General features: G+C 41.0%; 2 protein-coding genes across 11 annotated transcripts in view; one reads left to right on the forward strand and one right to left on the reverse strand.

The window, feature by feature from the left end:
- The window catches only part of chas (chascon), a 188,704-nt gene that overhangs the window by 68,659 nt on the left and 94,598 nt on the right, over window positions 1-25,447 (forward strand). The gene's annotated exons all lie outside the window — the stretch shown is intronic.
- LOC109041107 (uncharacterized) lies at window positions 1,951-3,451 on the reverse strand. The gene is made up of 2 exons (XM_019057284.2): window positions 3,315-3,451; window positions 1,951-2,588 (listed from the first exon to the last, which is right to left on the reverse strand). The coding sequence occupies exons 1-2, from the start codon at window positions 3,366-3,368 to the stop codon at window positions 2,133-2,135; spliced, it is 510 nt and encodes a 169-aa protein (XP_018912829.2). The 5' UTR covers window positions 3,369-3,451; the 3' UTR covers window positions 1,951-2,132.

Below are 25,447 nucleotides of genomic sequence, written 5' to 3' on the forward strand. Positions count from 1 at the left end.
CTACTGAAACTTACCCTCGCGCCGCTCGTTCACTCTTACTGTCGATGGTTCCAATATATGGAATGCGAGCCTATGTTGAATGGTGGCTGCGATGCTTTGTTCGGCTCGAAGCGGCTACAAGCCCCAGCTGTGCAGGATGCTGCGGTCCATTACAATGAAAGCAGAACAACGAATGCAATGCTCTCGGTAGACACTGATACGCAAGAGGTTTCTGAATAAATAAATGGAAGAAATCTAAAACATAGTAAGCGCCTTATTTTCAATATGCCTCTCTCATTCCATGGGAACCCATTGACTTGATAATGACAACTCTTGTCATGTAAATTTAAGATCACAATGTAGGGAAATTTATCTTATGGATAAGTCTGTAAAGCGGAGGCATGCATTCAAGCGATTTTACAGTGTGGATACCATATATAAAAGCCGGTGTCACAGCGCTCTTTGACGCTCTGCGACACCTAGCCGCCAAAGTCCTCTATCCTCCCAAAGCCCGTCAGGGAATCAGGATGTACAGTGTGGAATAACATGCAAAATCTTAGCAACGCCCGATTCCACGAGCTCGACGAGGGAAATATCGTTATCGAATTAATTCGATTAATACCGCGGTCGAAGTGTCATTGAACCAATTGCCACTCAAGACTTCTGGCCGATACATGAAAGATTTCGAGGAAAGTCGAAGTGGCTTCGATCGAGTATACGCAACGCCGCTCTTCGTGAGTGAGTGCCCGACGCAATGACGTAATCTGTCGTCGCCCAACGCCTCTCCCGTGGGAATTTTTCGCGCGGTGTTGCCATGTCTCCCCTGTTTTAACCCGGTTCCGTATGGTAAAGGTAACGAAATACTCAACGTTTGGCAGCCTCGTAGCGCCGAAAGCGCCTCCGAAGATGCGCTTTGTCCGCACTGATAACAGCGGATCAACTGCGTTCCGAAGTCACGCTCTGCTGCCGAGTTTCCGCGGCGGAAAGTAGCGTGCCAGCGCCCTCTGGGAGGCCGCCGTGCAACTTTCGCGTCACGAGCGTGGATTTTCGGCGGCGCGTTGCGTAACGGAACGTGCGGACAGACCCGAAATCGGGGAGCAATCGGGAAGCGGGAGGAGGCCTCCTGAGCGTGGGTGCATAACCCTTGCAAGTGGTGAAAGTCATAATATAAGTCGACCGAAAACCCTTCAGAGGTTTTTAATTTTCCCGTCGAAGCTTTGCGTGTCGGCCGTTGATTTTCGAGAGAGTGCGTCACGGTTCTCCTATGTTTTGACAAGAGATTGATGAGTTTTTGGTAAAAACACATCTTGCGTGCAGGTTTCCTTTTTTTATTTATTTATTTGATCATGTTTTGTTTGGGGATTTTTTTGTAAATTGATCCCTCAGGAATATCCCTGGCCGACTGAACCCCTCGAGGACGATTCACACCCTCAAAGAGCCACCCCCTCACCGAAAAAAAGTGAAGTTGATTTAACATTCCGGTGTAAAAAAAGTGTGCAAAAACTTATAAATTGCTGAATTACCCACCACAGCAGTTAGTTTTACATCTTGGCATTGCGAAAAGAAAACTGCTGTAGCTGGTAATTGAGCGTTTCATAAGTTCGACACACACTTCCTTTACACCTAGAGAAGTGTGTGTACTTTTTTTTTCGGTGCTGGGTCACATTTTAGAAATTTAAAAATATGGGCTTACGTAGGGATCATCACCTACTGATAACCGCAAAAATCTTGGAAATCGGTCTTGCACGCGTCTCTTTAACGAGGTATGACGAAAAATGGAAATTGAAAGCATATGACAGGAAAAATTCACGATTTCATCACTTAATATTATCTGGATATCTCAAACATGTGAAGAAAATGGGTTCATTGAGGGGTTAGTATCTGTCGATATTTGGAACACATTTTGGAATTCAGTCCAGTAGATTTCTCAAATAGGCAATGGGAGGAAAAGAAAATCTGGGGAGTCAGAAAGCTGCTGAATATTGGTTTTTTATTAACTTGTTTTCACCAGATACAATTGCGTTCGCCACGAAAAGTAAAATGTACAAACTTTTTTCCTATTACTCCCGTGCTCTTTGAAAATCCAAGAGCCCAGCAACAGATACTAGCACTTGTCTGCTCAAATACTCGTCATCCAAAGTTGTGCAGAGTCTTCACCACCACCCGGAAAACGGCCAAAACGAGGTGAAAAACCCTCCTAGCGAACGCCTCTTCGCGTCCCTGGCGGGCCGGGGTCTGGCCAGCGCGGCGCCCCAATTCGGATCCCGTGCCGCTTGGAGCGCCTTCCGGACGCGCTCATCCCTCCCCTGGGCGAACTTGGGCCACTTGGCCTCGAAGGCCTGGATCTCAGCGTAGCTCATGGGCTCCCCGACCTTGACGTTGGCGTACCAGCTGGAGCCGTCCGGGGACTTCTGGTAGATGGGTTCTCTGCCGGCCACCACGTCCGTGTAGCTCTCGCAGATGGTCGTACCACCGACGACCAGGGCGCCCTCCTTCAGTGCGATCGCAGCGCCCCCGACGGAGTTTCCCCGAATGATGACGTTACCGTCGTTCCAAGAGATCTTCCCGGGGAACGTGATCGTGAAGGCGTATATCCTGTCGCTTGCGACCTAGCAAGAATTTCATCAGGAACAATTTGACGGGCAGCATAACGTGTAAGTTCGATTATCGATATTTCCCCATTTGAAACTATGGTGAAGTATCGATTATTAAGGTGTTCGTTGCAAACACCCTGTTTGTATCGATTTTTCCATTGGTTTACATGGCAGATCAATTGAATTGCATTTTGCAAAAAGGAACCAGGAGCATTGCAATGTTGCGAAGATTATGCAACTTCTTTTGTCTTGTGAGAAAAACCTGATTACCCTTCGACAGTTTCCATCTCACTCGCTAAAAACCGTAAATTTAAGACAAAAATTACCATGTATATTTCATACTTTTTCATGATTTCAGTAATTTTATTGCAAAGGACGAAAATGCGTAATCTTAGCATCATTGCAATGCGTCTGGTTCCTTTTTGCAAAATGCAATCCAATTGATACATCGCAAAGCACGCTACGCCACTGGTGATAGGGTTTATGAGAAGAGACCTTATCTTTCAAAAATTGAAAATCGTGTTATTGTTATCACTGCATAGAGGAAATAAATCTGGACATTTTAACGCAAGTTTAACCATAAAAGCATAAAAATTGGGAGTTATGACGTTTTAAATTTCTCTGACAAAAATTGTAAAGTTTTAGGGTAAAGTTTTACGTAACATTTTTATCTCTACAACCAATGAAAAAAGAATATTAAAAATTAGAAAGACTTCGTTGGGTGCCTTGCACTTTACTTACCCAGAGAACAAGACCCACAAGCAGGAGCGAGACATGGTTTTTCCGGTACGCCATGTCTATGACAAACTAGAACTAATGAACCTCCGAGTGAAACAGTGATTTTATTTAGGAGTTTTTACGCATCTAGCATTAAATAATGACATGTTCATTTCCAAGTGACGTTCGATTTTCATTTGGAAAACTAGCGTTTTGCCGCAAGCTGCTTATAACACGCAACTTCCCCGAACGTGCGTTCATTAATCCTGTTTTTAAAATTATCATAAAAAACGGCTGTCTGATCAATTTAATGGGATTTTCATGCTCTAAAAAGCAATGACGTAGATAATGATTCTGTAAAGTCGTGTATTACGCGAAATGCGCAACATTTTCAAGGATGAAAGCTCACGATCAGTTTGCCAAAAAATGAAACCTACATGAAATCCCAATTCCTTTCAGCTCCTCGAAATTTGCTCCTCGAAGTTTGACGATCGATTTCAATTTGGAAAACTAGCGTTCTGCCGCAAGCTGCTTATACCACAACTTCCCCGAACCGTGCGTTCATTAATCCTGTTTTTAAAATTATCATAAAAAACGGCTGTCTGATCAATTTAATGGGATTTTCACGCTCTAAAAAGGAGTGACGTAGATAATGATTCTTATTATCTGCAAAGTCGTGTATTGAGCGAAATGCGCAACGTTTTCAAGGATGAAAGCTCACGATCAGTTTGCCGAAAAGTGAAACCTACATGAAATCCTAACTCCACTCAGCTCCTCGAAATTTGCAGAGCAGGATTTAAACATTTTAAAAAAAAATGTCTTTGATGATCAATCAAGCTAATGCTGGATCAGCCTTTATTGTTTCACATTTCAGGAAATACCGTCGCGTAAGTCAAAGGATCTTATCTTGATGGTTCTAGCATTAACAATAAAGATCTTATCAAAGACTGAGTTTCTACGTCCAATATGTCGGATTCATATTCGTCGCAGTCGGGATTAAGGGTTTGGCCACATGGGCCGCGGCCCATGGCGGCAAATTTAGTGGGCGGCAAATTTTGCAATTTTTTTAAATATAGGTATAAAAAAATCGGATTCAGAAAAAAAATTACAAACGAAAAAAGCGTCTTTCGGTGACACATGAGTCGACCTTTAATTACTCGAGTGAAGAGAGAAACCAAACACACAATTTGGTATGGAGCGACGCGGCGCAGAGAGCAATTATGATGAATAGGACTTGATGATGAAATAGGATTTGAGATGAAAAGGAGAAGCCGTCAGCGCGGCGGTCGGCATGTAACACATATTAGCACCTGCAAGACTGCATGAATACTTCACGCATTGCGTCAAAAACAGCGCGGTTAGCGTGAAACATATAGCGCGTACTAGACGTCATGAATACTTCACGCATTGCGTCAAACACACTGCAGTCAGCAGCGGTCGGCGTGAAACGCATAGCGCCTACAAGACTGTAGAATACTTCACGCATTGCGTCAAAAACAGTGTAGTCAGCGCGGCGCGGCGGCGGAGGTTAAAATTATTAAATCACATATATGTTAGTTCTTGCATAATTTTTACGTTCATTTCTTACAAATGGAAGGCCTTGTTCTCACAGAGGTAGGTTTACGGAACTTAACTTTCGCGCAAAGTTCCGTGAACTTTTGCTAATAGTGTTGACAGGGTTTTCGCAAAAAATGTGTCCAACACGAGTGAACGCGTCTTATGCACCCCTCCCCTCCCCCTCCGGTACTTCACTTGATGGTTTTTATTGATGTTTCAAAACGAACGAGAAGGGAGCGACAAAATACAGGTGGCCCATGGGCGGCAAGTAGGTAAATCCGGCCCTGATTCGTCGATCATATGTCTGGACTTTCTTTTCAGTATCAACCAGATAGATGGCTAATTATTGCCGATTGGTTACGTGAAGATTGCGCTATATCGAGGCAATAATATGAACTCTCACCATATCACCCATATAACCAAATAAGCCTACCCTATCCTAATTCACGCTCGGACGTGCCTCGAGCCGGCTCCGAGGCAAAAGCACTGAGATATACGCTGCCGTGCTAAGGAAAAATACTGTATAAACCTTCAGGCGTTGCCAAACTTTCTTTGATAAAACACAAACTCCCTGGTAAACTTATCAATATTTTTCTTCCAACCTTTCAGTGCATTTTTTTAGTATTTCGATCCAAAATTCCCGAAGATTTCAAGGAAAAATATTCATGACCTCCCTCAATAATAAACATTTTATTAAAAGACACTTTGCAACTCTCGAATGCTCATACGGCGTTCTTTCCTAGCACGGCAGTACGATTCCGCAAAGCGTCGGGTTCTGGGGGCAGTCGAAGGGGCGCACAAGGGATCGAGCCGATAGGAGAGGTTGGACACGGCATTTTTGACCGAAACCGCAAACCTAGATGTTCATCTCGAGAAATTTTAAAGTTTGAGGAGTGTTTATTGAAGTAAATTTTACGAGATAACCAACGGGACCACTATTAAGTCCCCCACGATTCGTAATAATGGAGTTATATATACAAATTTTAAGAGCAGCCCGAGACAATAATACAGTGGAAAAACAAGAGGGGGGGGGGGGGACGGGAAACAAGGCTAAAATACACAATTAAAAAAACCCGAGACGTTTCGACTCATTACTGAGTCATTTTCAGTCGGTAATACAATAAAAATTTAAAAAAAACGATGAAAACCTGAGACCTGCATCACCACCTCGTGGTGGCCCGGATCTGAGAAAAAGAGAAAAATGATAACCAATGATAACCCGCCAAAATGAAAAATGATAACCCACCATGTAGGGCTCATCGCTCAGGCTTTCATCGTTTTTAAAATTTTTCCGACTGAAAATGACTCGGTTTTGAGTTGAAACGTCTGGGATTTTTTAATTGTGTATTTTAGCCTTGTTTCCCGTTTCCCCCCTTGTTTTTGCACTGCAATAACGGTGTTATGAGCTTTTAAAATTTTTGAATTCTGTCCGACCTCTCCCGCTGACTCGTTCCATTGTGGGGCGGGAGGGGGGTTGGCCGGGGCGATGACGAAATGCACACATGGACGCGGAGCAGCTTTGGGTTCGGATTCCCATGCTCGTATCTACACTCTACGTGCTCGGCGTCGGCACTCGCCCATTCCGAAATCGCCGCGCCGCGACGCCGACCGCGGATCGCACTCTGACCCAGATCCCCCCCCCCCCCCGGGTCCCAGCCCCGGCCGCATCATCCCGGCGAGAGTGCATGCATGGAAACATACGATCGGGAGCCCCCGATCCTCTGGAATCCGATCCATTTTGATACGTGCCGATGGCGTCATTTCCAATATACGTGCTATGCTGTTCTCCGTTCCCATTGACGCCGAGCAGGGGCGTCGTTCAGGAGGGGGGGGGGGTCTTTAACACACCCCCCTCTCCCGCTACACCCCCTGGAGTGTTTTAAGGTTGACCTTTCTCGAAGGCAATTTACGTTTTGTCTCGTCGAGATTGCTCACAAGCGTGGTGAAACAGGCGATATACGACTTGAGGTGGAAACTTGAACGAGACCGAGGGTGCATCGAAATTTTCTAGTAGAATAGACTGTAATATAATTTGCCGCTAAGCAATATTTGTAGATATTGAATTAGACACCGTCGCATCGAGTGGCAGAAGTTGGTCTCAAATTATTGTGCAGTGAAAAGAACAAAAAATGTACGACAGTTCCATTGCCTTGACTTCCCCCGGCCCAGGGTTAGTAAGGGCCTAGCTTCTACACGGAGAAAAAACTTGGTGCGTGGGACCCGAAGTTGAGGGCATATAGATCTCTGAAGTTTTCTGATCACGCATCCGAGAACTTGAGGTCGAGCTGCCGGAGTTCGGGTCAGACATGAATGCACTTCGGTATGTACCGGAGTACTTCAGATGTGTGACCCGAATCCTTTGGTATATATCGAAGTTCTTCAGATGTCTGACCCGAATTTCGGCAGCTCGACCTCAAGTGTTTAGATACGTGATCCGAAAACTTCAGAGATCCATATGACCTCAACTTCGGGTCCCACGCACGAAGTTTTTTCCTCCGTGTACCATCCTGTTACTTACAGTTAAAGTCATATTTTTGGTGGTCTTTGTTTTCTCCCCTCAAACAGATCACTATTGCTTTGTGGAATATGTTTTCTAGCCTTTTGTGGAAATCAGAGACAATATAGCGGTATACTTGATCTCCCCGTCCTTCTTCGTGTCAATTCCGCTGCCTCTAAATTTTTAGTCAAAAAATGCGTGTGGAGTCTGAGAGTTTAAGTAATGATACTTTGCTGAAAGGTGTGATCACACTCAAATCTCAGCTGCAGGGCCCGAACCATTCGAGGTACGGATATTGCCGATTTTTCTTCAACCAAGATACGTAATCTCCATCCCTTTTCGTGTTTAGTCCAAGTTTTCTGTTCAAAAACGTGTGGTGGGGGCTATCACTTCCCTGGCTCTCCCTTGGAGTATCGCCCCCACTTTTGCCCCCCGCGACAGAATCAGATCCGTGCAACGGACCCGTATTATACGTCCCTGGCAGCCCGGAGCCTCGTTTGAATAAATCAGCCTGCTCAATGAGGGTATAAACATCGGAGTGAGGTCGCATAATTACGTAATTACTGCCCCAGTTCACACATGCGACACGATACTGGCTGTGACCACGGAAGGTGGCAGGGCGCGCCACCTCCGCCGATCCGAAAGCGCCGATTGTGGCCAAGTCACCTCACCTCACCTGTCTCTGACGATGATTGACGGGATCGACTTTGGTTTGGACCAAATCCATATTGATAAAAAATTTCGATCTCATGAGCCAAATGTCCGAGGTTCCATGCCGATCGAACTTTTCGATTTCTCAAAAAAAAATGTTCAGCAGTGTTGAATGTTGAAAGTCTGACGATTGAAAGTCTCCTGTGCGAGGTTAGGAAAGATATTGCTTAACTCAATGTCAATCGCAGTACCAAGAGGAGTTCTTGTAAAAATCCAAGACCGACTGAGAGAGGAAGAAGAAATTGAAGCAATTTTTTTTGGTATTTTGTTGTTTACTCAATTCTTTGTGTTTGTTTAATTTAAATAATTACGTAATTTTTTATTGAGTTCAATTATTATCTTAATCCCACTAAACACTCCATTTTTACTAATTTATATACCGGCGCAAATTCGTCGCAAAAATAAGAGAGCCCCGTCCCGTGGGGATAGTAACATGCGAAAAATCCCCGAACACTGTTAAACATTTTGAAGTGAAATTATGTGCTGAAGTATATGTAGCGCCCAAAAACCTCAAGTATTATGAATGCAGAGCGGAATCCACTCTTTTTGCGAAGTGTCATACGCTTTTATGGCGATCATTTCACTTCGCATTCATATTACTCAGGAATTTGGGCGCTGTAGAGACTCCGGCACCGAATTTCACTCTTCGATTCTTAACAGAATAAATCATTTCTGCGATTCGACGATTATAGGACATTCCGTCAACGATTTTTTGTCCACGCACCTATTTTTTCCAGTAATTTACGTCCACGCGTTTTTTCGGCTCGGGAGTTTTGGTCCGCGTGCCAGTTGAGACCCAAAGGTAATGGCCCACATGTAAATACAAACGACAATTGCTCACGACGTTTTTGGATGAAAATGTAAAATGTCTTTGAAGAATGAGGGTTTGCTTTTTTTTTTTTTTTTTTTTTTTTTTTTTTTTTTTTTTTGTTTGGTCTGTTTGGTCCAACGTAGAATAATATATAGTTGAGAGTTTTGGTAAACATGGGGGAGCGTCAATTCCATGAGACAAAATTCACTAAAACTCTCTACACCTCTTTGGTTTAACAGGACTAAATTATCTTTCAAGATTTTCCCACCTTGTTATAATTGAACCGGATAAACCTCTACATTTGCCTCAGATATAGCCTCTCAGATTTTTTCGGTGTACGATAAGTATCTTGATTTATTTTGCGAGGAAAGATCTGTACTTTTAAAGGATGCCTGGCATTCTTAATACGTTCAATTTCGTACAATACTGTGCAACACCTCTGTTGTGAAATAGTTGTTTCAGGCGCCGCCGCACGGCGGGCGGGCGGCCAGCGCGGAACGCGCATTTGCGCCTACAAACCTAAGTGGATACTTCAAGCATTGTGCAATGCGTGAAGTATCCACTTAGGTTTGTAGGCGCTAATGAGCCTCTTGCGCTGGCAGCACGCCGCTCCGCTCTGTTAGGCTTTTAATATTTATGCTCGCATAGTCAGCGTTTTTTAACTCATGAATTTGAAATGTTTGCACACTCTGCATTGATTATTCTCCTTTAAATTGATGGGAAAAAATATGTATCAATTTATCAAAGGAGAATAATAATACAATGTGTGTTTTTTAAGTATCGGTGGTTCCGTGTCAAATTAAATGATTTCCAAAGCACTTTAATTTTTTCTTTTACATTTTGTGCTTTTATTGTGCTGCAGCGAGGTGTACGCGCAACCAAACGCTCAAAATTTGACGTATTTGACTCTAAAAGATCGATGTACAAATGGGTTAAAACTAAAGATTGCGTGCTTCTTGGTTTTTTCCCCTCTTTTATTCATTTTTGCAGTTTCTGTCGGCACAACTTCGGCTCATTGAGATTAATGTCGCTTGGAAAAGGTTTTACAAATATTTGTCACGTTTTAAAAATATAAATGTTTTCAAAATGAAGTAATAATTTCGTAAAGAAAAAATGAAAAAAATAAAAAAAAGTACCTATTCGCATATGAGGTACATTGTACATAGAATATTTTAAGGATAAAAATAAAACCAAATATTCACCAGTGACAATTTAAAAAGATGATTCAAAAGGAGAAAGTAATAACATTTCATTTAGAAAATGAGCAACCATAACAATACCTCCTTCTCTCTCAATTTCTCATTTCCATATTGTCAATATAATTTTACATACCGACTAAAATATAACGCTTGGACCAAGTCACCGTTGCTTATTTTACGTGTGGGCGTAAACTACTGGAGAAAAAGGTGCGCGGACAAAAAATCGTTGACAAAATTTCCTGAAACCGATTCGACCCTGGGACAAATCTCATGAAAATGTCTCGTAGGAGACTAGGCCGAAATATTTAAATCGAAGCTGAGATGAAATGTTGACCTTCAATCTGTGGAGCTTTCTTCAATGTGATTGTACAAGATAGTCATGCTGAACTGGAATCAGGAATCACGTAACAATTTCAATTTTCACAAGCAAACAGGTTTTTGGCATGGTCCAGGCAACTTTGATCAAAAATTCTGGACGAAAATAATTTTCATTTTACTGTTTGATTTTCACCTGTCAGTCGCCGGCGCCTGACGTCCTGAAAGTAAAAAGCAAATTAAGGAAATGAAGGTGCCAGCACCTGACACCACAACCAACGAAACCGATTTTGCAGGTAAGAGTTTTGAAAGAAGGAATCGCTACAGGCCAAAAAATTGGTAATTTTTAATTTATATGAATGGATCCCCACGGTTAAAAATATTGCATGAAAAATGGCGAATTAGGAATCAATCTTAATTTTTGTTGCTTAGGAGATTACTTGTGCATACTCATCAGATTTATTATGACTCGTGTATTTTTAAATACCTATTAAGCTAATTTATTTCTCTCTCTTGTGTTGCAGGTAAGTTTTAGACGAATCATACTGACCGATTTTTGTGACTTTGCGATGTCTGCTGTGAGTTATTAATTTCAAAAATATTCCTTCCTTGCCTTTTTATTACCATTGCGCAGTGATTTATCTTCAGAGTAGGTGCCATCTTTTTTATCTCGCTTTTTTAAAGTGCATGCGGTCTGCCTATAGATGCGAACATTTTCCGTTTAGACCGTCACTAGTATACCAGAATTTTAGCGCTGAAATTTAAGGCTGCAGTGAATCAGTGATTTAGTAGCGCGCCAACTCATCACGTGACTAGTGCGTTTCTTTCTAAGTCCAGTCCATTTGACAACCGTGGCTTCAATCACAACGGCAAGGTGCGGTATGCGACTGTGCGTGCAGTGCAGCAACCGGTATGTGAGAAGCCGGTATTTTAATTACCACACCTCACTAATCGCACAATTCTTATTCATTTGCCAAACATTGCATTCTACAAACCAATATGGTGGTTTTAATACGTTTTTTATTCCCATAGTCGCTTCGAACGCATTTATTACCGACAGATAGACTACAGAGCTCTTGTGTCATTTCCCTCCTCAGCATCCACATATCGCCAGCCTTTCTCGAGGAGAAGGTCCGAAGTAAAGTATAGAGAAATAACAATGGAAATTCTTTGTTTTGTGAAAATACAGAAAATGTCCGGAATTTTTTCTTCCCGGAGGTATTAGACGAGAATTACTCTTGCCTGGGATAACATCGGGAAAATCGTTTTAATTTTTCCATAAAATAAGTATTAAATTAGAATAAGTAAAAGAGTCTCTCTTCCGGATTTTTTCTGTCAACTGCGTCCATAATCGACCTGACAGTTTGTGGAAAATTTGTTAAAGATGAATTTATCATAATTCTGTCTGCATTAATCAAGTCGGGTTTACAATCGGGTTTCAACCGATTTTCATATATAATGATTGTTCGCGGTTGAGATAGGCGTAGGAAAGGGGCAAGTGAGAGGTTGAGGGGGAGGAGGAGGTATGACGGATTCTCATCGTATCCTGGAAGTCTCAGTGAGCCTATTCTTTGAAATGTGGCGCCCTTAATATTTATTGCGGCTCTCCCAGTTTGCGTAACACGACCTTGAATTGTGGTGAAACAATTAAATATCTCAGTTACATAGAGAAGCACTTACATAGTAAAGTACTTACGAATGAGATCATCATTCGACTGCGCTCTGCCATCCATAGGTTCGATTGCTCTGGTCGCATGTTCCTCCAGACGTCTGTATAGCCCATTCAAATTCTGTGAACACAAAGTTTTTGAATCCAACCTGTTTGGTTAATCTAAACTTACCCCTAAAGAGTGATACTGCATCCATGAGATTGAAAAAATCTGAAAACAAATTTTTTATCCTCAGCCAGTAAGTTAGGTTCACTTACCTATAGTAGTCAGTGCGTCTGTTTCCGGGTCAATTGGATCTCAAATTTAACCTTTAAAACCAATGCTTCCCTAAGTTAAGTTCAAAGCAGTGGCAAAGGTGAATAATCGGCAATCGTTATTTTTCTATTTGAGGATACGGTAAAGAATCTAGTAAACGGTTCACTGCAAACACCCTGATAATTGATCCTTTTCTATAGGTTGACTTACTTGCAGATCAATAGATTCATTGCAAAGCACGCTACGCCAGTGGACGAAAGAGGCGCATAATATAATGGAGTCCGGAGCTTCGTCGGATAGATTTAGAGGTAGCGTCGTTTGGGAAATTAAATCAGAGATAACTGTAAAAGAGCAGAGAAAATCAGGTGAAAGTGGAAAACTTGTCTACTCAGAAGAAAGCGATTACAGCCTTGGTAACAGGCATAATCTGTAATCTGACAGGCAAATATTAATTACCTCTCAAGTGTCGTTTTTCAAAATTTATTAAAAATTGCTAAATTCAATTACAATAAATCCTCGCAAAAGAATCCGGGATTGCGTAGGGATCCGCGGTCTGTCTCGCGAAAAATTGAGAACTGCCGTGTTGGACTTGAAACAGTCCAATAATTTAAAATCGAGACACTAACTAAATCAGCGAGAACGAAAACACAGCAACTCGGTAACTCCAAAAAATCTCCATTTTCATTGAATACAGTCAATTTTCATAAAAGCCATCGAAGTTAGCGCATCTGTTCCAACTTGGACCTTTAAAGTGTCCTTAAGTGCTTGTCTTTCGAGACCAAAAATCATTTTCTTAGACTAACTTCTTCACCCATTGTGAGGTTTTGTGTTTGTCTTGAATATTTTCATTTTTCCGAGTTGGTGTGTTTTGTTCTCACTGATTCAACTTTACTTCGCTTAACTACTGCAAGGGACTTTTCAAAATCATATGTTCTGCTTCTCTCTTACCTATCCGCGAAAATGACGTTTTCTTCATTGAACTTCACTCTGCATGAAGTGAACTTTGGTCCGGCTGTCCATACTTGACGTGTGTTGTGTGTTACACACCAACATCACACCACACTCTGCACACTGGGTTTATATGTCTTATGCGTTTTTTTAACTGCTCACGGCGTTTGATTTTGAAGAACGTGAGTTCTAACAATTAAACAGACAGTAAATAAAATCCGCGCGGGAAATGGAAACAGGATTTGATGTCGTTGGCGTGCGGTGGATTTGGCGGACCTTGAGCGAAGCGAAGACAGGGAACGCTCCCATGCTTGGTGCCAAACATAGCTGCCAAAATGCATACAAATCGTGAAAAAGGCCTGTAATAGACTTCGTGTAAACCCAAAGAAGGGGTATTTGCTCTTAAGAATTGGCCTCAAAGCAGTGTCAAAGCGTGATTAAACGGCTATCGATATTTTCCTGTTCGAGGCTATATTAAAGAATCGATTTTAAAGGTATACTCTGATAATCGATCCTTTTCCCCTCTTCCATAAGTTAACATGGGCTCAGGACGTTGCATCCATCTACGATGCATCCACCCAGCCGTTAGGTTAGGTTAGGTTAGATTACGTTAGGTTAGGTTAGGTTAGGGAGGTTAGATAAGGGTGGATGCATCGCAGGGGGATGCAAAGTCACGCACCCAGTTAACATGACAGATCAAATCAATCCATCGCAAACCCCGTTACGCCACTGATCCAAAAATACGCATTATCTCGGTGAGCGCACTCGCGAAGTCCACAATCAACTCTTCATCGTAAAACCTGCGGTAAAATTTGAACAGGTTTAATATATTTCTGCTTCAGAAAGTATACCGCATGCATACTGTCATACTAAAGAGGTGGACTGTATGCTATATGAGCATTTGGAAGTTGCCACGCTGCCTTGGAGAAGATGAATGTTTTTGAGAAAATATTTCTTGTTTAAATGTTTAGATATGTTTGACTAAATTGCACACTTTTCAGAGAAAAATACCCGCAAGGTTTTCAGTAAATTCCTTTTCAATCAGAAAGGATTACGTAACCTCCGGATGCTCCCACAGCATTCCCCTGCCGTGGGGTTACTAAATATTGCAATGAAAATTTAAAATGTGCGCGATTTTGGGAAAATGTTGCAACTTCGTTTTATAAACCCGAGCATTTGCCTTTTATATGTTATTGAACTCCTCGGCCGAAGAGTTGATCCTATGTGATAATAGCTCTTCTCGTTTATCCCTAATTTATTTTGACGTGAATTATGAATCCTGAAAGTGATTGTAATCTAAAGTAATGACACCCAAAAAGTTGAATTTGTGAGGGAAAATTCATGATTTACTTACCTGCAGGCTGGGGAAGTAGTCTGCATCTGCCGTCGTCATCAAAATTATAAGCAGATAAAGCTCATATTTATTGGTCCTCAGATCGGGCGGATTCATACTGTACTAAACTAATTCCACTTTAAAGATGCATATTACTCTCACTGCATTACCTGAAGTCGGTCACTTGCACCAGTCGAATGTTGGATCTATAATAGTTTTGCTGCCAGCAAAAACTGATAAGATTCATGACACTCACACCAATGAGATTAATTTTTTCGACTGTCCAGCGGAATTCCGATTAGAGGAATAGGAATTATTTTATATTTTCCTCACAGTAATATCTACCGCTGGTTTTTTTACCAATGTAATTGACTTACCGGTTGAGGTTACCAGGCAGTTGGGCTAATTAATAGCGTTTTCACTTCCTGACAGCAGATTTCCTATCACTGCTACCAGAAATCCAGATATTTTGAAGATATTATTATTTGATGCCCTAGTTTTTTTTATTCTAAGTCAGGTATAAATATCAACTGACGACAAACTTTTTTTTTTTTGTGTGTCTCAGAAAAGCTATGAACGGGACTATTCATGTTGCATTAACGACATACTTTTTCTAAGTGTGCCTGTTTTCCAAATGGAAGAAAACATTTGCGTTTGAAAAACGTGGTGGATTATTCCGACACTAGTATTCCATGTATTCCGTAGTATTCCGTCAACACTATTAAGTATTCCGACACTAAGTTACACTAACTTTGCGAGGAAATGAAGTATTCTGACAGTAAGTTGAAATCAATATCAGTAGGTAAAGTCGTTGATTCGAATCATCGGATTTAGTTCCGCTAACAAAATTAACCCAAAGCGACACAAAAAAGCGACTTGAGAGCCATTTTTTATATGAACCAGTCATCTGCGAAAAAATTCAGTGTATCATCCTGCCGAGAACTTTGTTAATTTTAGAACTCAATTGCTTTGTGACCAGAGAATTATTGCTTGTATAACTTGAACGAGTTTCTATTAATGCATCGGGTTTTGAAAAGTCCGCTAAGTTAAAAAAGTAATCGCTCAAGCAGTAGTGATAATCTGCGCGATTATGTCCGAAATTCTTGTATGTTTGGGCCACATGTAAAATAAAACCTATCAGTCCGTGTCGTGGCCATATCGTAGGAGTCATTGTCATCAGTCTGGGGCTCCCAAGGGCCTCTCGTGTTATTGGTACTGTAGTTTCGAAAAATGAACGCAGACACCAGACTCTTGCGTGGGAACAAATCGGTACCATCAATGTCCGGAGTTGCCAAATTTCAATAACATAATCGTATTTTTGTATCTTCAGGAGTAGAGAGTTTCAAAGCGGTTGTAACCGATGTGACAACGGAAAGGGGAGCGTATGTGACTGGCGTCCATTGTCACGGCAGTCATTTTCACGGTGGAGGTCGAATCCATCAAATCGCGGAAGGAGATCGCGCGAACGCGTCGCGTACCGCAATAACACGCGCGAATCAAAATTGAATATTTTTGTCAATCGAGAGGACAGGTGTTGCCAGTTTGTCTATGAAAATCTGTTTTTCGAAAAATTTAATGGTCTGTTCTTTCATTGAAAAATAAAAGAGTGAGAAATTTATAGGATTCCAGGGATGAAAAAACATAGCTTCAAACCCAAGTCTGGAGGGGTTGCATAGATTTTTTTGCCTTGAAGGTCGTCCGATCATAGGCTAAGACAAATTTTCTAGTACATCAACCGGATTTCAATAAACTATGGCATCTGTAAAAGCACCTGTCTCCATAGGAAAACTCGTGGCACACATGTTGTTTCTAAAATGAGCCAGAAATAACCGCTTTCTGTTATAAAGCGTAGTCTAATTCTTCGACTAGCGCATTTGATACACTTGACCAAAGTGTGTCTGGCGACAAACAGAAGGCAGTTCATTTTGACTTGAGGGAGCTTTTCCGCGCAAGTTGTACGCTGGAAGAAAAAACACATTGGATCTAGAGTCCAGACTCTTGAAAATATTGACAAGAAAAAATAATCTTGACTCAATCGGATTTTGGCTTGAATCAAAACGAAATCCGCTTAAATTAAGAGGCTTGGTTCTTGATTTAAGCTTACATCTGATTGAATCAAGAGTACTTTTTCTTGTCGATGTTTTTAAGAGTCTGGACTCTAGATCCAATGTGTTTTTTTTCCACTTTAGTCGAGTAATTAAAATTTTTAAAATTTGTTCACCCACTTGCAACGGAATTTTTATTGGGCAGACGTGTTTCAAGCGGGCGGCTCATCGTTGGTATGACTGGGCATTACATTGCAGGTGAGTAAACAAATTTTAAAAATTTTAATTACTTTAGTAGACAATTTAACGAAATCTCTCCAAAAATCCTGCTAATTAGATATGCCGATGGCATAACCTGCTTCAGATCTAAATTTCGCTCAGTCCTTAGCAACGTCGCATAGGTGGTGGCATATTTTTGGTACAGCCATTTATTTCATAATTTTCTCATGGCCTCTTGTGAATAGGATAGAATAAATCCATCAAAATTACCGTGTTTCAACTGCGTGCAAAATTAGTGGTCGGCAAATCGCTGTCCTAGTCATCGACTGTGTCACACAAACATTTTAAATATGTCATCTCCTCGCATGGCTCGATCTCACCCAGCACGGTGAGAATGATTCCATTAACGTGCCAGCAATGAAGAGATATGCCTTTTGTTCTTTTTGGAGCTCGCCGCAACCCGGATTTCAATCAGGTGTAATGGGTGGATCCGAACGGATTAAACGTCGTCCAACACCGTCGGGGAGGAAGACCCGCAGTGTGCTGGTTCAACGACTTGCCAAACTCGCAGCGAGTCTCTAAACCATGATTTAACTACGACTTAGCATTTTGACGCTTCAAAATATGACGCATTATTTTCGCGTAGGATGACCATGGTATCAGGATGAATACTGTAAACGAATTTTTAGGAAATCTGGTAGCCGGTATCAGATTTCTGGTAATGCTAAACGTACCTTTAGTAGATAGATTGTACTGATTGCTGCACTGTTAAAAATCCAGGAGTGAAATTCGGTGTGTGACTCATCCTGGAGTCTATATTGCACCCAAGGAACCCGAGCGATTTAACGTGAAATGAAATTTGCTCCATAATAGTGTACGGCACTGAGGAAGATCGCCGTATACACAACAAAACTTCGACCGAATAATATGCTCTGATAAAAAATAATTTATAGTCTACCATGAATTTTCAGAAATAATACGACAAAAATTTTCTAAAAAATCAAGGAAAAAAGTTGACAAGCTAACCAGAAAATTCGCGTTTTATGAGGTCGTCTATTTTACTGGAAAAAAAACACATTTGATCTGGAGTCCAGACTCTTGAAAACATTGACAAGAAAAAGGACTCTTGATTCAATCAGATTTAAGCTTAAATCAAAAGGAAATCCGCTCAAGTTAAGAGGCTTGGTTCTTGATTTAAGCTTAAATCTGATTGAATCAAGAGTATTTTTTCTTGTCGATGTTTTTAAGAGTCTGGACTCCAGATCCGAATTGTTTTTTTTTCCCAGTGTTGAACATTTCTGAAGGTTCGTACAGCGTCTTTCCTCAGCACGGCAATATTTACTTTTCCTTTCTATCCGTGTATCACAGGTTTGAATACGGTCCATGTGTCTCATTATGACTCAAGACTGAAGTAGAGTCCCTTTATACTGAGAGTCAAGACAAAACCCCTCATGGAGTCACAAACGGGAATAAAGATTACAGAAATTGGACGTTTTTCGTAATCTTTGATCGGCCCATTCTCAAATGCCTTTCTCCGTTCCTCCTCTCATTCCGTTTGTTCCTTGCCGAACCCGTAATTCCCTGGTCGATTCCAGATTATAATCTTTGCAATCGGTGAAAATGTAATCTTTATTCCCGTTTGTGACACTGTGAAGGCCTAAAATACGGGAACCAATCAGAAATGGATTCACATTGTCTTGACTCTCAGTTTAAAGGGACTCAAGACTGAAGTAAGTTCGAATCTGGCCAATCTATTTCAAACCGATTGACCGCTCGCACAAGTTCGGGCCCGTTGCGGTATGGGTGCTCCTAGAAGACAAAGGAGGGGGGTGGGGCACGATGGTGGTGGGTGCGAATCGCAGCGTGCGTGCGCCCGGATCAATCGCGGGCGCGCTTTTTTGCAGACTCATTTTAGGCATGAAAAATCCGCGGTCACCGACGGCGTCGGGCCTTTGTTTCAGGGCAACGCGCTCCGCTCATGATCGCGATATCGTGAACCCACGAAATGGGTTCAATTTTATTGCGGTCGCGGGTACCGCACATGTCTCAGCTCGCACTGGAAAAAACACATTGGATCTAGAGTTCAGACTCTTAAAAACATCGACAAGAAAAAGTACTCTTGATTCAATCAGAATCTAGCTTAAATCAAGAACCAAGCCTCTTAATTTAAGTGGATTTCGTTTTAATTCAAGCAAAAATCCGATTGAATCGAGAGTATTTTTAATTGTCAATGTTTTCAAGAGTCTGGACTCTAGATCCAATGTGGTTTTTTTTCCAGTGCGGGTTTTTTGGGCGGTGCACAGTGGATCGAGTCAATCAGACAGGTCGGACACGAAATTTTTAACAAAAAAAAATGCTCTAATAGAGAATTTGCAGGTGTCTGAAATTTGACGAAATTCACGTTTAAGTGGAAACTACCGAGTGAACTGATCACGAGGACACCCTTGGTTCATGAATTGAACAATTATTGGAGAAGATATGACAAAATGATCTAATCTGCTAAAATACGTGTGTTTAAATGGGAAATGCCGTCAGATGACGTCATTTTTCGCGTTTTCTCCCTTTGAAATCTATTTTTACACTATTAATCATAACAGAAAAAATTTTAAAAAATTCCGTGAAATCAGCTATGTAAGCACTTTCAAATGAAGCAATTAAGAATTTGTATGCAAATTTTCCATCAACTCGTCACATTTTAAATTTTAAGGGATGTTTCTGAAAGACGATTTCACGAGGAAACCAATGGAGCCACATTTATATAACCTCAAAGTTTTGTATGAACGGAGTTATAAGCTCTTAAATTTTCCAAATTTTGTCCGACCTTTCCTATTGACTCGATCCACTGTGCGGCGGCTGCGTTACCGCGTTACGTCACGAGTTCGCTGGATTAATACTGCGTGGCAGGGCCGTCGATAGGTTCACTCGTAACCTACAGGATCGAGTGTGGTTATAAAGATGGAGCAGAAAATGGAGAAGAGTATGCTTGAAGAGGAGGAGGATCAACGAAGGAGAGGAAGAATGAGACAACAGAGAAGGTGGAAAAGAAGGAGATGAAATAGAACAAGCAGAGGAAGAAGGAAAATCCGAGAAAAATGAGAAGGAGTATTGGAAGAGGTTAAAGGCAAATGAAGATGAAAATTAAAAGGATGAAGAGGAATAGAAGAAGAGTATGAAGGTGGCAAAGAAGAAGAGGAGAAAGAGAAATGAGAATTAGATGTAGAGGTAGAAGCAGTGGTAGGAGTAAATGAGCACACAAGAGAATCCCTTTAAAATTAAAAGTAGTGTATTCTCTTCGGAAAATACACTAATAAATAAAGTAAGAGAAATTTGTGCGCTTCATGTTTGGTGCCATACGTAAGTTCGTGCTTTTTGTGCCCCTTGCGATGAGACGGGTCGGGTGAGTGAACGTAAACGTGCGCGCCCGCAAAGTTATAATATTTTGAAATAGATTTACCTGGAGACTTTAACGCAAGGTTAGGAATATTGGCAATACATTTTTGACACAGCGAGTTATGTTAATTGATTATGAAATTAACTATGGTGTTTTAAATGAATGTCTTTGCAAGCATACATTTAAAAAAAAAAAAAAAAAAAAAAAAAAAAAAAAAAAAAAAAAACATGGGTGCGCCCGTGCGCCCCCTGACTGCTTCGCGGTCCAATCGCGCTTCAGGTTTTTGTGCATTACGTTTATGAGTTCATATCATAGGTTATGCTAAGTGTCACGATCTGTTACCTACGTTTGAGAATGTGATGCATGTGTGTCATCATACATGTATATTTTTTCAATTCTCTCGTATAGATGTTTTTCGGATATATATTCAGCCGTGCGTTGTACAAACAGGCACTTTAAGCAGCACAACAAAAAATTGTGAGCATACGTATCTCTTCAACAGGCTTTTGCTTTGGAATTAATGCTGCAATGATGTTAGAATCAGGTGGGTTCAATAATGAGTGTGTTGACTCTGTCCTCACCTTTGCGTTCGATGTCAAGCTCTTTTGTTCTCCTCTTCTTCATTGTTTGATCCAACATAATACCTCAATTTTTTTTCCACCCAACGAAGAAAATCTGGACCGCGGTTCAAGGTTATTACATGAATATTTTCTTTGATGTTCGGCATTCTTGAGCGATGCCGACGATAGGTCTTACGTTATTCACGATCCAAACAAAAATTGATTACATTCTTTGTTAGCGCTCTTTGAATTTCAGTGGCACGTCATGTCGCTCTAGAAGCTCACCGAAAAAATAATATGCTGTTTTAGCATCTAGGATGTCAAAAATGTGTCTGGTGATCCCAAGATGCTGCCTTTACTGCCCCCGCAGTTAATTTTACATCCTGTGAATGCAAATTCAACTGCGGGGGCAGTAAAGGCAGCATCTTGGGATCACCAGACACATTTTTGACATCCTAGATGCTAAAACAGCATATTATTTTTTTCGGTGCTAAGACTCACGGCCTGGGAGATGAAAAGATGTAAATTGTGTTTTGTGTAAAAAAAGAGGAATTAACGGTTAAGTGATGCATACTTTAAGTTTAAAACACATGTTTTAGACACGTAAGACGCCTTATGCTCATTATATCCACGTAAAATATCAAAATGCCACTTTTAAAAATATCAAGATAGACCCATTTTTTAGTAAACATTTTACGGCGGACATTAATAGGACTAGGTGTTGCTGCATCAACCACTAGACGGCGTACGAAATACAGCACCCCGAATCACATATTACATGTTCATCGTTTCCTATAGTCAGAATTTTACATAAAATACAGTGCACTTGCTGAATGTTTCCAAATTCAACTCATGAGTGAGAAAATAGCTTTTTAAGTGAGCAATAATCATTCATATTTTGCGCCCTTAAAAAACCAAAATCCACTCGAGTCAAATCGAGTATAAGATACTGATCATTCCAGTTTATTAATTTATGATGACGTTTCCTGTTCAGTCACTTTTTTCTGACATAGTTAGAGGTATTTACTTTGGAGTAAGAAGAAAGAGATTTGTGTGAAAACGCAAGCTTTAGTTATTTGCCTAACGTGTGGGTTGTTTCCAACGGCCAATTGGTTTACTGTTGATTTGGGTTTTTTCGCAAGTAGGAAATTTGAATCTTCCATTTGTGATATAATCTACAAACGCTAATTTCTCACTTATGAGTTAATACTGGAAGTGTACGATTTGTTGAACGTATGTTTTGTTTGTATGTGTTTGTGTATGTAAAAAGTTTACGAGGAAACATGTCTATCTCATGGTTCTTTCGTGAGAGATACCAAACGTTTTGCGTGAAAGCAATTTCTAAACGGGCAAATTTTAACGTGAAATCCGATAAGTGCGTTAAAAGCGAGTATAGCGTAAACATGCTTAGGGCTTTGGCATTCCATGTTTAGACCGCGATGAAACCTTGGATCCGCTGTGCAAATTTGTTTCACCCATTAACACACTCCGAATATTTATTGTTGCGCTCGTGCGTTAAATGACTTTATTGACGGCAAATATGTAAATTTGCGTTCAGAGCTACTCGATGTGTTAAACACGGAGGCTGATGGCCACCAGTTTTGTTCGCGAAAAAGACGGTGACGAGGTATTTTAGTTTGATGACATTGCGTCTACCTGATAATCAGTCTTACATACAAAAATTCCTCCAGAAATGCGCAACTGTTATGAAAATCTTAAATCGAAACAAACTTTAAAAAAAACATGTTTTGATAACTTGCTTGTGCTTTTTTATTATACTTTTTTTTAAATCTATTTTTCGTTTTATTATTTTTATTTACTCGTAATAAAAAAAAATCCAAACAACTCCAACTTGTGATACCTACCCATACAGTGGTGCAATGGGAATCGCACTTCTATACTCAAAAGTCTGCATCCACAATTTACAGACTCTGGACGGTAAATATTTTGGAAACGTTAACTTTACTTCAATCTAGTCGCTGTTGTTTAATACAGCAAAAGTCAATAATTTTCTGTCTGCCATAAAATTTTCTTTGCAAACTCACGATGAGTTTTCGAAATCATGTTCAATAGAAGCGTATAGTAAACATATTCCTTCCGCACACCTATTTCTCTTCAGTAAAGGGAAATTTTTACGTGGTACAAATTATATATTTTATTTCACCCACTTAAAACACCGTTCGTCGAAAGGAGTCAAATGAAATGGGCTTGCATCGGAGAAAAATACGTTTGAGATTTCAACACCCCAAATATCAAAGTGGAAACCGACTCCAAGTCAAACTTTTGCTTACTAAATATATTTCAAGTCTTCGCTGCATGAGAAAGTATGCTTAAGCACTATCGTCAATTATCAACTTTTCTGAAAATTCCACCCAATTCAATTCCACTGAACGCTGCTCAGTTGAACGTCCGTAAATTGTCGTCCCTGTTTTGCAAGTTTTCACTCCCTGCCTCGATTTTATAAAATAGATTTCCTAAAGATGAGAGCTGCAAGGCACAAGAACAAAAGAAGCGTTGTCCGCCGGTGACGAAATGCGATCAGATGCCCAGGCATGAGATAAAAGGCAGCTCAATATCAGAGATGATACCTGATTGACGCGTGGCTTGCGAGTGCGTCTCGAGTAGCGCTTACATGGCAAACCAAGCAAAACCTCCTATCTTCATCGTGACATGGGCCCTGAGATTCGCAAGAGTACATAGCCGACATGGACCATGTTGCGATGGAGTTGGTTGCTTTTTATTCAAATACGTCCGATACATAAGAATAATTTCGAGATGTGGCAAGTCGGAGGATAAGAGAACAATCGGCGTTGTGCCGAGGCGCTATTAACTTTCAGCCGATGAATTGGACGTATTTCTGCCAAACGGAACTATGTGCATAATGACGTGAGCCCTGAAACCATATAGAATGTAAGCAAAACAGGGCTCACGTCATAATGCACATAGTTCCGTTTGACAGAAATGCGTCCAATTGACACTTGACAGCCGGCTGCTGGCAGGGCCCCTCAGATGGGAGTCATAGCGGTCGACACAGAGGTGACAATAGAGACCTAGCCAACTAAGAACCGCCTAACTCCAGGTGGATGCCTGATGAGAGTACGCAGGTTTTGCACAGAACAGTAGAATGGAGATCCAGCTTTTGCTCCAGGCGCAACCCGTATCGACTCACTCCGATTATAGTCTGTATCAATCTTGTCGGTCATGATTGCGGTCCTGTATCAAGGTGGAAACCACGTCAAATAAATTTCGCGCACTTTTAGAGTGCGAAAGATCATGTATCTTCGGTTTAGCATCGACAGTAAATGCAAGGATCAAGATGGCAGATCTTCTGTCGCTCTCTAAAAGTTCGTAAACTTATTCAGCATGGACTGTAAATGAATCGGGACGTGCGAAAACCGCTAATGTCCATTTTTGTAGTCTTAGGTTTTTTGAGTTCATAATATTTTTCGGACTTGGTTGCAACCACGAAAGTAGAGTTAAAACTCGTCTTCGGGTTTCCTTAATTCCAAAAGGAGTCCTTTCATTACTTTTATGGTTGTATCAACTCTTTAAAATTATTATGAACTCAAGAAAACTTAAGACTGGATTAATGGACTTTAGCGGTTTTTGCACGTCTCGATTCAAATGTAAATGTGAGTTTGCTATCCTTGAGACAAGTGCGCAAAATTTATAAACTTAAGACGAAAGGGGCTATAAACAACTATATGACTCAGAGATGAAGCATTTTTGTTCCACTAAAAAAAAAAAATTATCCACAAACCGATCGAGATCCGATTTGTAACCATAAAAAAAGTGTACTAGTTTTCGACAGTTCTAAAGCGCTCGGGGGCGGAATCTAGGTCATAGCTGCCGAATAGCCAAGAATAACTCAGAGACTACCACGCACATTTCAACTAGGTACCCGGTCGGAGGGTGATTTTCGGTGCGGTTTGACTCGTGGGGCCGCGACCGGTGAATTTCGATCACGTTTCGGTCCAGCGGCCAGTAAACTGACCGTGAAACATTCGGTTGCTCATGGGCGCCCGATATCTGCACCTACGTGTCGGTATATGGTCAATGCTCCACCGTTGCCATCCGTCACTTATTCTGTAAAAAATCAGCATCAAGAATTGAAATAGTTATTTGCAGATCGACAGGGTGTCTACAAGTCCGGAATTTCCGGAAAGTCCTGATAGAGTACTGGAAAAAAAAAAAACACATTGGATCTAGCGTCCAGACTCTTGAAAACATTGAAAAGAAAAAATACTCTTGATTCAATCGGATTTTTGCTAAAATCAAAACGAAATCCGCTTTAATTAAGAGGCTTGGTTCTTGATTTAAGCTAGATTCTGATTGAATCAAGAGTACTTTTTCTTGTCGATGTTTTTAAGAGTCTGGACTCTACATCCAATGTGGTTTTTTTCCAGTAAGTACTGATTTTCAAGGGCGGTCCGTAAGTACTGAAATCTTGCGGAATTTCGCGAGAAGGTCCGGAATTTATGTCATTTTTGTCGCAATTCGAGCGGGAATTTCAAGTTTTTGAAAATTTTCGAATTTCGTCAATTAGAGGTGCTGAAAAAGTACTGACCTTTTCTCATGAGGAGGTACTGAATTTCTTGGGAATGGACTGGAAAAGTACTGATTTTTGGCCAGCCTGTTTTAGTAGA

The sequence above is a fragment of the Bemisia tabaci genome, chromosome 1, assembly GCF_918797505.1.
Source record: "Bemisia tabaci chromosome 1, PGI_BMITA_v3".
Taxonomy (NCBI): Eukaryota; Metazoa; Arthropoda; class Insecta; order Hemiptera; family Aleyrodidae; genus Bemisia; species Bemisia tabaci.

Coding starts and splice junctions, on each gene's coding strand:
- LOC109041107 (XM_019057284.2), bottom strand. CDS start 3,368: ATGGCGTACCGGAAAAACCATGTCTCGCTCCTGCTTGTGGGTCTTGTT. Junction 2,589..3,314: donor TTGTGGGTCTTGTTCTCTGG/GTAAGTAAAGTG, acceptor AATTCTTGCTAG/GTCGCAAGCGACAGGATATA.